This window comes from Homarus americanus, unplaced genomic scaffold (assembly GCF_018991925.1).
Source record: "Homarus americanus isolate GMGI-L3 unplaced genomic scaffold, GMGI_Hamer_2.0 scaffold45698, whole genome shotgun sequence".
Lineage (NCBI taxonomy): Eukaryota > Metazoa > Arthropoda > Malacostraca > Decapoda > Nephropidae > Homarus > Homarus americanus.
In genome coordinates, this window is record NW_024735554.1 from 8,612,761 (window position 1) to 8,625,811 (window position 13,051).

Below are 13,051 nucleotides of genomic sequence, written 5' to 3' on the forward strand. Positions count from 1 at the left end.
CCAACACCCATTCCTCACTTGACTCCTACCAACATTCTCTTCTTCTTCCTCTTCCTATCCCCTCACCCCACTCCTCCTCTTCCCTCCCATTTTCTTCCATCAAAAAAGCTCTGGGGAGGAGGATTCAGATGTATATACCTGCAGATTATTTTCGCATTGTCTCGTTTTTTTTTCAATGTAAGGTATACAGTACAGTATATATTATCAAATACAAGTATACGGCGGGTAATCGATTTCCTAGACTTTCTATAGTAATTATTAAGTTATTTATTCTGTATTAATTTATTGTTATTTTTTCATTTTTCTGGTGTAAAATAGTTTTCTATGGGTATATGTCGCTATAATAAGGTCATTAGCACGATTTAGGTTCTTTGCTTCCTTATATCGTATAAATATTCACTAATTATTGAATTAGTTATTCATCTTTATTCATTTATTGTTATATATATTCTTTCTTTTGTGATAAAGTTTGCCTGGTGAAGTTGACAAACAAATTACTTTGGGAATCCGAGTGTAACCTAATTTAAGGATGTATCTTGCCACTGATTTGTCGACAATGGAGCCATCTGCATGCTGATTGGTCGGTGGGTGGGTACGGTGGCGGCCAGGCATGATTCAGTAAGTACGAAGGCGTCCCTTTATCACTTCCAACTACCACTTGTCTACAACTATCACTTATTTACACCTACCTCCACTTATAACTACCACTTATTTACACTTACCACCTCTTACAACTACCTTATTTACAACCATTTATAACTCACTTATTTACAACCACCTCTTATAAATAATCACTTATAACTATTACTTACCTCTTATAAATAACCACTTATAACTCCCACTTATTTCCAACTATCACTTATAACTATTTGATGGATGTGGACAGACAGACAGAGGCTGATATATTAGTGAGAGAAATGGGTAAAAATAACAATGGCAGTATAATAACGTCTGTTGGCCTGTCTGTCTTTGCATGTCTATCATTCATAATAATCTGTCTTGAGTCTCTCTCTCTCTCTCTCTCTCTGGAGATACACAGCAGTTGAAGGTGGCGGTCCGAGATGATACGAAGAGAGGAGCCACTTTGTGTGTGTGTGTGTGTGTGTGTGTGTGTGTGAGATTAGTAGCCTCCACCATATCAAGTTGACCTGAAAATTAGCTCCACCCAGTTTATTTTTCACCTGATGATTAAACACCCTGATGCTATCTGGCGAGTTAGGTAAGGTTGGGTGGTTAATTTTCAGGTAAAATAAGCTAGGCTAATCTTTAGGTTATCTCAATGTAACTTCTTATCTTAATGGACGTAGTGATTAGAGACTTGAGAGGAAGAGGTTATCAGTTATCAGTTTTCAGTTATCGTGTGTGGGTAGCAAAGGTCCTCCTAATTTGAGGGTAAAGGAGGAAGACGAAGGGGAGGGGGATTTATCTTTCTTATTATTAGTAACGGGGAAGTGGGAAGGGGAAGGAGAGGGAAGAGAGGAAGGTGACTTGTCTCATTAACGTTGCCTTCACCTGACACCTTCACCCCTTTTATGTGTTATACAACAGACTATCACCATCCCTCACCCTCCCCCCTCTCTCTATCTGTCGGGTTTTTCCTCTTGAGTGAAGGTTAGGTGAGGAGCTATCTGCTATCCTCTTTATATGCCACCTGTCACTCGCTACCTGCTATCTTCTTTTAATGCCACCTGCCATCCTCCTCTTTATGCCACCTGCCATCCACTTTATGCCACCTGCCATCCTCTTTATCCCACCTCCACATCCTTATGCCACCTGCCACCCTTTTACATGCCACCGATAACCTACCATCTTCGGGTTAAGAAATACATTGTAACATTCTCTGTATAACTCTTTTTTGAAAGTCTCATTCTTGGCCCCACCAGAAATCGAACCCATGTTAGTGGTCTGGGAGGCGAGAGCGCTACCCTTCACGATGTCCGGTTCTCGTAGGAAAATCTTTTCTTCTGAGGAGTCGTCCTTCTTCACGCCCGTTGCTCCCAAAGTATTATACCAGCAGACATTATTGGAAACCTGAGTGACTGTTTTTAATGATTTACGTTAGGCTCGCGCGCGCTGGGGATCAGGGAAAATCCGATGCGCTTAGCCTCCATTACTGAGGATTGGGCCAGACTTTAGAGTCGTCAGTGGATCTGATGTAAGCGACCTGTCTGGCGGGAGGCGCGAGGCTTATTATCCCCAACCCACTGCTTCTTTACTTTTTTCTTTGTGTTCATTCATGTTACCTATATACAGTACATAATATGTATGTATAATGCTGTACACGGTTGTAGAATAATGTAAGCTGTAGATATGCTGTGCATTTTATTGTGTATATTGATAAAGTCTCATATAGCGTCACTGTACTACTGATGTACAGTACAAAAGATTGGGTCCTGATTGTATACATAGCGGTGTGTACTACTAATGTACACAAGGTAGAAGCCCTGCTGGCGTACATGGTTGTGTGTACCTGCCGTATGTACCTGACATTTATCGGTCATATGTACTGTACCTGTCATAGGTACCTGTCGTTACGTCATATTATCTGTCATGTATATGTAATATTTACCTGGCATATACCTGTCATGTTACCTATCGTGTTACCTGTCATATATACCTGGCCTACGTACTTGCCTTGTAGCGTCATATACCTGTCATATGAACCTTTTCAGCGTACCTGTCATTACTAAAAATGACAATAAAAAATAATAAGTCCCTAATTCCTCTTAACTGAAAATATATAAAAAGACACTTAAATGATTAGCTCTAACTAGACTCAACCTTAATTAAACGTTTACAAAATTTTTCCAATCTTAACTTTGTCTCCTAACTGATACTAAAGTTAAGGTAGACAATTGAGTTAAGGTTGATTCCCAGTACATAAATCATAACATTGACATCCCACTGTAGGGAAGATAAAAACAGAGTAGGTGACGGTATATACAGTGCTCTTGTTCTTCCGTTTTATTTTCTACAGTGAGTGGTAGTTCTTATCTGTTCAGTTATGTTTATTATTCATCGTAATAAATTGAACTCTCAGTTAATATAAGTTAGCTTACGGCTGTACTTTATGTAGAGGCCTGTAGTCTCCGTTGTAAATTACTAAAACAGTTAATGGCTACTACACTGTTAGATGACTGTGCAGTCTCCTGTTGTGATTTACTATAACAGTTAATGGCTACTACACTGTTAAATGACTGTGTAGTCTCCTGTTGTCGGTAAATATAACAGTTAATGGCCACATGTTACAGGGCTGTGTAGTCACCTCCTTAACTCCCCGATATAAGCCGCCGCCGACGCTGCCAACTTTCATCATAATTTTAATGGCCAATTGTTTATATATTTACTCTATTTTTTTTTTCAAATCTGTTCCCTCAGGCAGAATAAACCTAACTTCTGTACCAAGTATTTATTAACATTTAAATAGTAATATAGATAACACATATTAACATCTGTAGTAAAAGGATAGTAAATATTAGAAAATTCATTTGGCTTTTTAGGTGAGTTACTGGGAATGTATCTGAGTATCTTACTGTTAATATCTCTCTGTTTGTCAGTTACATTCCATTTTCCACTTTCATTATTCATCACACTTTATAACTCGATAGAGGGTTTATTTATTCACAGTAAATCGTGATTTCATAAGTCAGTGATCCTGTGTAGTTAAGAGAGCCTGCCTGCACAGTCGGTGGCTTTGGCAATATTTATCGTTATATAATGCATTCGTATTTATTTATATTTGCAGACTAAAGCTTTTTACACATTGAGAGTTAATATTTAAACAATGTCAAAATGTTGCTTGTAATCTAATAAACGTATTTCAAGATTAAAGTTTGTTTGAGAGGTTCTCGTATAGAAAATTAATGGCGGTATGAATATTTTTTTCTTTTATAATATTTTTCCGTAATGACGGTATACCTTTCTTAATTTGTGGTTTATGTCCTAACGTCATTTAGTTAACAAAGTTAACCTGAAAAATATTCGAATAAATATTAATTATGATAAGTTAACCACTATATGATTTATAAATGAAGAATCAGCACAACACATCATAATCACTTAACACTCAAAACTCACAAATAAAAAAAATACCTCCTATTTTATAAAGTAATAATAATGCGTTATATAGAAGCTATTTTAGTTGTATTTATGCTCGAGTGTTTGATTATAATTCTCTGACGTCATCATAATTCTCATTATAGCATTTCTTGTGTTGTCTGTGTTTTAGTGACAATTATCGTGTATAAATATTATATAAAAACGCTGCTGGGATTTTGTTATATTTATCACATATTTTTGCCAGCTGTTAACATTTACAGAAAAAAGCCAGTTCGTATTTTAAGAGTCAGGAAATTTACCTTTAATCGTGGCGTAAATGAAGTAGATACTAGAGCGTAGAAATGGCCAAGTGTATTAGTAGTAGGTGGTATTTATTATTTTATTATTATTATTATTATTATTATTATTATTATTATTATTATTATTATTATTATATGAAGTAGCATTTATTATTATTGTTGATATTTTTACAAGACATTACAGTTGATAACACATGCTAGGTAGTGTGTAAATGATGTTATGATATAAACATGGGGATGAGTACAAAATAAAACACAGTTCCTCAAATTCGTCTTCTGTTATTTACATGAGAAACAACACAACAATATACAGACTTTACTTGAGACACAGGTACAATCACTTACTAGTAAATTTGGTTTGTTTATATGCATAGGTGCCAATACCAATGTTATAGCATATTGATATCTTGAACATTTCATTCACTATGATAAATTTTCACATGTTGAGATAGAGTCCAGTAGTTTTGATTTGGAGATACAAGTACAGTATTATGACCAAGCGAGCGTTGTCAGTCCTCTTATCTCTTGCGACATAACAGAAGGATTAAGAGTTTAACTTATGGATCTATATAGCGTCAGATGTATAAATCGAGGTGCTGCCTAAACGTGGAGGTTGACAGTCACCTATGTGAACACAGTTTCAATGACTGGAGAAGACGTACACACACAAGCCAGTCTACTGCTGCCTGAGGGTCGGGGCCACCCAGTAGTCTTGACGTCCTCACTGCAGCAAAATGAAACTGACACAACCACTATAAACATATGACGCTGACTGTGATGAACTAGACTGACATGCATGTCCACACTGGCCACTTCTGTGTTTCATTCATTGCCGGTGTGTGTGCAGCTTTTATAATTATTTTAAACTTTTATGTAAGAAACGTATACCTGCCATTAAAGGGGAAAACTACTGCAGGATAACCAGTAACTACAATATTATGATGCATCTTATTAAGGAGAGGTGATATTATATGTGCCATTTGTAGTGTGGCTCAACGTGGGCGAGAGTCGGAGTCGAGTCTTTGCCTGCCCCGGTCAGTATAGTAGTCCCGACAAAACCTGTACAAAATGAGACTGTCCACACGTTCGCATCTTTGATAATTTGTTTAAGTTATCAAGATCATCACTGTTCTCTTTTGCAGTTTAGTTAACGAGCGCGAAGGTTGTATTAATAACACGTGGAGGTAGTTTAGCACCATCTCAGACAGTCCTCCAGTAGATGTGCGGGGGTTCAGTGTGACCGTGAGTGACGCTGTGGTTCCCGGCGTCACCCGACCCTCAATAAGCGGACACACTTGTGGGCCATTATAGAGACATGGAGAAGGTAAAGGCTATATACATACTGAAGAATTATTCACGAGACCAAGTTGCTATTCGAATATGAGGGATATTTCGCTTTCCCTTAAATGTAACAACCCGTGTAAAGGTAAGGTGTATCAGGATTGTGAGCCAGGTGCAGGGGAGCAGGTGGGCGCCAGAGACGAATCCTGCCACCTACAGTCCCCTGACCTCACCCACACCCTCATTCACCGGTATTATTTATCATGAGGCAGTTGGTGGCCGCCCAGTGCGTGATGTGTCAGCGGTACAGTCTTCCCTCAACTCACGTGGACATTTTTGCCATGTTGTGAGTATTGATCTAAACAACTTACTGTGATACTAAGTCTTGAATCTCATTTTACAGTTTCTTGAGGTAATTTTTTGGTGTAATTGAATACGCATATGTTCTTTTGTAGTTTTGGCACTACTTGTGTAAATATCTCGACTAGGCTTCGAACAGCAACTTCGTTCTCGTGTTTACTGAAGTGAAAATTCTTGAAACATTTGGAAGCCTGTGAGAACTGATGATTGCAAGACACTGATTGTCTTTACGTAGACGTTAAGCTGGTAAATTAAAATAAACTTTGGCGTATTACGCTTTGGCGACCGCTTTCCAGGACTGATCTTAAGAATACCTGTACAAAGTAAGTATACAAATTAACGTCTCCTGGTTTGGAGAAGATAACGCTCCTTTCCTATTATGTCAGACAAAAATGCAGCATATTGACCAGCCACAGGCATAATGCATATCTGGATACAGCTGTTACTTGTGGACTATGGTAAACACCCGTTGTTTGTAGTCATGAAATAATGATTCGAACACCAGCCGAGAAACGAGGACTCGGACACTGAACCATCATGTTGCTGTTGTAAATATTGCATCACAATAAAGGGGAACAACATGATGCTAAATATTATGTCATTGCCAATCAGATTATAGATCAAAATTTTGCATAAATATTATTGCTATATGGTCCATAAAATATTAATAGCTTCTATACTTTAAAGACTTAGTCGTCTAAATTTTACATTAGCTTCAGTGCCAGACAGTCCAAGAAACATAACCATTTACTGTACTAGTTCGCTTACTAACCGTTCAGGCGGTCGGTCTGTTCATTGTTACACACATATCCCGTGTTTTGAAAAATTACAAGTCCACTTTTTACATTAATATAACCTTGCCAGACAGCCGGAGAAACATTACCTTGTATACTTTATCAGAGGGACCTCAACACCTCGGTACTTCAGCTCACTTGGGTCGAGGACTCAAACACCGGTTCACTAGGACGAGGCTTTGTTGATTTCCCCAGAGGATAATAGGAACCAGGTGGAGTGTACGTGTGAGGCTGAGGACCGGGCCTAGTGTAGGGTAGGAACCAGTCCCAGTACAGCAGAAGGCGCTACACACGCCCTCATCACCACGCCTGGCCAGGACGCAGCGTCACATAAACCCAGCCTAACCTAATATAAAGATTAAACCAATATAACTTAGGTGATATACGACCTCCGTTAGGTTAGGTTAAGTTAGGTTAGATGAGGTTAAGCTAAGTTTGGTTTAGCTAAATAGGTTAGGTTAAGCGAGATTAGGTTAGGCTAGATTAAGTTCCTCTAGGCTAGGCTAGGTTAGGTTGTAAGAGATTTAAGCGTGCATCCTGCCAGGACTTGGGTAAACTGTGTTCACCCAAGTTTCCTGTGTGCAGGATGTGGCATAGCCGGCCAACCCTGGTGGTGAGGGTGTGTATGTAGTGCGTGGTGGTGGCTGGGCCGTGAGCTGAGAACCTCCCGCTCATGGAAGGAGACAGAATCCATATACACAAAGATCTCTATACAACTACACTACCTTTGGCATCTAAAGAATTGTCAAAGAATAGATAAAAACAATAAAACTGGACATTTAGTTGTCTTAGTGAACTATACATTGAACACTGAATGACTAGCGAGATTGTTCAAAAGGGGAGCGTTGCGTCAGAGACGTCACAAGACGCCGGCAGGAGTAACTGAACATAACAGAAGCGCAAATCATCACAAACAAGAGTATCACATAGAAGGTGAGAAAGTGAGGTTGTATCATAAAAGGCGAGCTTTGGCTCCGGTTTTCTTTTGGCAACATTATGTATTATACACCGGTGGGTGTTGAGGAGGGTGTGTGACCCCCCCAGGTGGGTGTGGGGGGCCACAGTGCTGGGTCACCTGGACGACCATCAACCCTCCTTGGTGCGGCCGTCGTCACGACCCACATCTGGCCGGGGGTCGTGCAGGGGCTGACCCTCCCCGCGACACTCACCCCTGCTGCCACCCCTGCTGCCGTCAGGAGAGCCTGGGGGCGCCTCCTTACGCCCGTCATCATGGCGGAGGTCCTCCACACCGTCGCTACCCTCTACTTTATGACCGTCGATGGTGCGGTATATCTGGGTGAGGTGCTTGAAGATGTACTGAGGGCCAAGCCCCTCCCTGGCGCTGCTGCTGGCGCTGCCGCTGCTGCTCCTACTACAGCTGCGTCGTTCACCTGTGTCCTCGTCGCTGGTATCGGCGGGGTCTGGGTGTGGGCGTGAGGGTGGGTGAAATGCTGACACTCGGTCATCGCCGCCATGTAGGACTCCCATACTAGTCGGGGCTGACACGGGAGGCGGGTCGTCCCGTGGGGGGCGGGACTCTAGTAGTGGCGGTGAGTTGCGGGAGGAGAAAGACTTGATGGTGGTGATGGGTGAGTGAGAGGAGGTTATGGGGGGGTGAAACCCCAGCCCTCCCCCGCCTCCTCCACCTATAGCTGTGTCTTTATTGTGCAACGCCTGTGTGGCCGCCATAGTGCGCAGCTGCCCGGCCAGTCGCAAGTCCAGCAACAGACGGTAGGGGTCCAGGGGTGTGGGCGGTACATGGGCAGCCATGGGCACTTGTGGGCGGAGGAGCGACGCCCGAGTGGACCATGGGCTGAGTACGTCGTGTGGAGGGGGCACAGAGGTGGGCAGGAAAGGTGCCTGCATGAGGAAGGGGGCTGGCAGGCCCTCTGAGGGGTGTTTGTCAGCCTCGCGTCCTTCACTCTCCAAGCGGGGCCTCTTGGCGCCCACTTCGTCCTCGCTGGAGCTGAGCGCCGACACATCGGAGAAGAGGGAGCGTTTGATGCCCTTGTCGTGGTGCAGTTGTGGGGGCGCCTGGTTGCGATGGGTGGCGGCCGCCAGGTCCAGAGGGGGCGGCATTACTGTGGGTGGCAGTGAGGGTGGGGGCGGGGGAGTGCTCTTGGCCAGTAGAGCGGCCCTGATGTGCTGTTGTAAGGTCTGGTCAGGGGGCAGCCCCGGAGTGCCAGCACGAGGGGCCATGCGACGCAGCAGGTCGCTGAAGAAGTTGCCGGGGAAAGGTGCTGACATGTTGAACAGGTAGGGGGGCGTGGCCGACACCAGCTGAGACACGAACTGGAAGGTATTGAAGTTGTGGAGGTGTCTGGGAGGAGGTGCGTGGCCAGGGCTCACGTCTCCCGACCCCCGCACACCCGTCACGTTGGCTTCCGGTGTCGCCATCTGCCGGAAAAAAATCACAGTTACTAACTTTCTTATTCATCATATTTAATTTCTTATACGAGCATGTGCATCTGGTAAGGCTCGGCGTCGTACCTACAATATCTCACCCAGAGAAACTTACAATAAAACTTTACCTGAAAATAAGAAAGACTTCACGGCCAGTAACAAACATTAAACATTACGAAGCATCTTAAGATCAGCCCCACCCACCTGACGAGTAAACACCCTAACACTACCTGGAGGGGGTAAGGTTTTATTAAATTAAGTTAGATTAGGTCATGATAATTTAGATACGATTAGATTAGTATATGTTAAATTAGCATTAAGGTAATTAATCCTAATGTAAAATAAGCTGTGTGGGGGAGCCAATCTTAAGGTGATCTAACTCGATTACTATAACTTACATAAACAAGTCAGACAGCGTCACCAGTACACACTTAACCTAACCAAACCAAATCTAACCTGTCCTAACCTAACCTAACCAGTACACACAACAACAAAATACGTCCGTAGCCCATAGTATTAGTCCCTTACAGGTAAAACTGAAGAGGGGGTAGGGGGTAGGGGGGATTGTTGCTTAAAGTACTTGTCTCTCCACATCTCTCTATGGTCATTATTTTTTCCCTCGTCGTTCATTACACACAAACCATTGACGATTTTTTCCTTCATCTTGGTGCAGATTTAGAGGACATTTTTTTTTGGCTTTTATTATTTTTTTTTTATGTGGATGAAATTTGATTGGCTGGTGAAGACAATTCTTGTACGTTACTTTTTTTATAACATAACATAACATAACCTAGCTGAACTAACCTAAATTAACCCTTACCTAATCTAACTTAAACCTAACCTAATCTAACCCAACCTAACTTAACCAAGCCAAACCAAACCTAATCTAGCCAGCCACCACCCCCCCCCCCAGGTATCGTTAGGGTGTTTAATCATCAGGTGAAATGAACTGGAGTGTCTAATCTTCAGGTGATCCGATTATTATTTTTATTTTTTGGCTATTGGGGAGTTTATCACAGAGGACTATTGTTATTGTTTTTAAAGGGTTAGGGATTGGAAGCTTAGGGTTTAATTTCGTTATATTGAAAGTTGCGTCGTTATGAGAGACCCTCTGTGTGTGTGTGTGTGTGTGTGTGTGTGTGTGTGTGTGTGTGTGTGTGTGTGTGTGTGTGCTACCTCTCCATTACCCCTATATCTTTTCTAATCTATACCCCTATATCTTACCTTATCCTACCTCCTTACCCTCTCCCTATACCTCTTCCTCGCAACCACCTCCCTCTAAAGCTATAGGTAGGGGAGGGGGGGGGGAGAGACCGACAGAACCAGGGTAGTGTGAAATCTGTCCTGAGTTGGCGGGTTTCATATAGTCCCTCTAATCCACCAATTTGGCTGGGTATGTGGGCCACATGTCGGGGAAGGGAAGCCTTATTGAAGCCTTATTGAGCTCATCAGCCTCATCTACCTCTCTCCTCTATCCTCCTACCACCCTCCCTTCCTCTCCCCCCCCCCCCTCGGATGGGATTATTACCAGTCACCACTCCGATGTGATGAAGCTGCTCGTGTGTACTAAGAGGTATCCTGGTTCTCCATCCTTTTCCCTCTTTCTCCCTTTTCTCCTCCTCCTCCCTACCCCCTCTCTCTCTGCCGTATGTAAATTACCTACAGCTACACGTATACCGTTGTTCCCTGATGTCTGTTGTTAAGGTGCTTTATTCTTATCGTGGGTTATTAAGTATCCTTCATTAAATTTTAGTTTTAGGTGCTTCAGCTACCAGGGTTAGTTTTAGGTGCTTCAGTTACCAGGGTTAGTTTTAGGTGCTTCAACTACCAGGGTAGGTTTTAGGTGCTTCAGCTACCAGGGTAGGTTTTAGGTGCTTCAACTACCAGGGTTAGTTTTAGGTGCTTCTATTACCTGGGTTATTTAACGTCGTTCGCTAGGTCTTGTGTGTGTGTGTGAGAGAGAGAGAGACTACACGCATAATGCCTCTATGTCAGTGTACGGCAGTGAGGTAATGAGAGGGGGAGGAGGGAGGAGGGACTGAGAGGGGTAGGAAAGTGGGAGGCAGTAAATGAGCGAGAGACAGTAACATAGGGAGAGGCAATAAGAGAGTGAGAGGCAGTGAGAGAGTAAGGGCAGTAACGTAGGGAGAGGTAATAGGAGAGTGAGAGGCAGCTAGTGGGGTGAGTGAGAGGCAGGAGGGCGTGGAGGCAGCTAGTGGGGTGAATGAGAGGCAGCTAGTGGGGTCAGTGAGAGGCAGCTAGTGGGGTGAATGAGGGGCAGTGAGAGGAGCTAAAGGTGACTGAAGCAGGAGGGCGTGAGAGGCAGCTAGTGGGGTGAATGAGAGGCAGCTAGTGGGGTGAGTGAGAGGCAGCTAGTAGGGTCAGTGAGGCAGCAGGGGCTCAGTGAGAGGCAGCTAGTGGGGTCAGTGAGAGGCAGCTAGTGGGGTCAGTGAGAGGCAGCTAGTGGGTCAGAGAGGCAGCTAGGGTCAGTGAGAGGCAGCTAGTGGAGTGCCTCGTAACCCAGGGTAGTATTGGGGTATCGATCTGCTACCATCACTTAACATCAACTCTCTCCGAAGAGGTCGTCATTTTATTCATAGTGAGGATATCTGCATGTAGTGAGTAGTGTGTGTGTGTGTGTGTGTGTGTGTGTGTGTGTGTGGGTAGTCGATCACACAAGCACAGATTTGGAGAATGATGTACCACACACACACACACACACACACACGCACACACACACACACACACACACACACAACTATTTTAAGATAAGCAGAACCAAACTGCCGGCCAAATCATGCCTGAGTCTCGCAACATACACTGCCCCTGTAGTTTAATCCTTCCTGGGTGAGAGAGAGAGAGAGAGAGAGAGAGAGAGAGAGAGAGAGAATCAGTGTAAATATTCTGCCTCACCGCCCTCTCTTTTCTCTCTCAGTCATAAATAAAACAAAAAAAAACCTACTTAAATATACTTACTAAAACCAATCAAATGACATAAAACCACCAGTGTAGTAGAAGCTGCTGTAGTGAAGATGTTTGGTTGGGGAGGAGGAGGAGGAAAACAGCTGAGTTAAAGGGGTAGGGGAGGGAGGGGAGGGAGGGAGGAGGGGAGGGATATAATAAACAAACGGAGGGCTGAAGCAGGGGTTTACTTTGAGATGAAAGGGAATGATCGTTGTCCTTCCACGGTAATGGCTGACCAGATGAGCAAACTGAGTGTGTAGGACCCTAGTTGTCCCTCCTCCCTCCCCTTCCTCCCTCCCTCCTGTTGAATGGTTGTTGGTCGCGCTAAACTACCACTTGGTTGTTGTTGTTGTTGTTGTTTTGGTTGAAGCTTGTGGTCTAGGGAGTTTGTTTAGGTGATGGGAAAAACACACACACACACACACACAAAAAAAACACAAAAATTGAGGGAAAAATGATGGATGTGTTTGTTGTATTGTTAGTCCAATTCTCTTGCCTTCTCCTACCTTCCTTTATTCCTTCTTTCATTCCTTCCTTCCTTCCATCCTTCCTTCCTTTTCTCCTTTCCTCTTTCTTTATATTCTTCTTTGTATTGTTAGTCCAATCTCCCTATTTTTTCCTTCCTTTCTTCATTCCTTCTTTCATTCCTTCCTTCCTTTTTGTCCTTTCCTTCCTTCTCCTTCTTTATATCTTCCGACCTTCTTCTCTTCTCTATATTATTCCTTCCGCTCTTCCTCCTTCCCTCTTACCCTTTTCTATTCTCTCCTTTCATCCTTTCCCTCCTCCTCCCTCCCCCTCCTCCTTCCTTCCTTCCTTCCTTCCTTTACCTTCCCCCCTCACCTTCTTCCCCCTTCTCCCCTTCCTTCCTTTGTTCTCTCTTCTCCTCCCCCT

The 13,051-nt window shown here is 43.4% G+C and overlaps 1 protein-coding gene across 1 annotated transcript in view; it reads right to left on the bottom strand.

The window, feature by feature from the left end:
- Positions 1-5,202: 5,202 nt before the first annotated feature.
- LOC121871480 (ras-associated and pleckstrin homology domains-containing protein 1-like) overlaps positions 5,203-13,051 on the bottom strand; it is a 71,736-nt gene continuing 63,887 nt past the window's right edge. Inside the window, exon 2 of the mRNA XM_042373832.1 lies at positions 5,203-9,190. Coding sequence (XP_042229766.1) covers positions 7,880-9,190 — 1,311 coding nt within the window. The 3' untranslated portion in view covers positions 5,203-7,879. The remainder of the gene's footprint in view (positions 9,191-13,051) is intronic.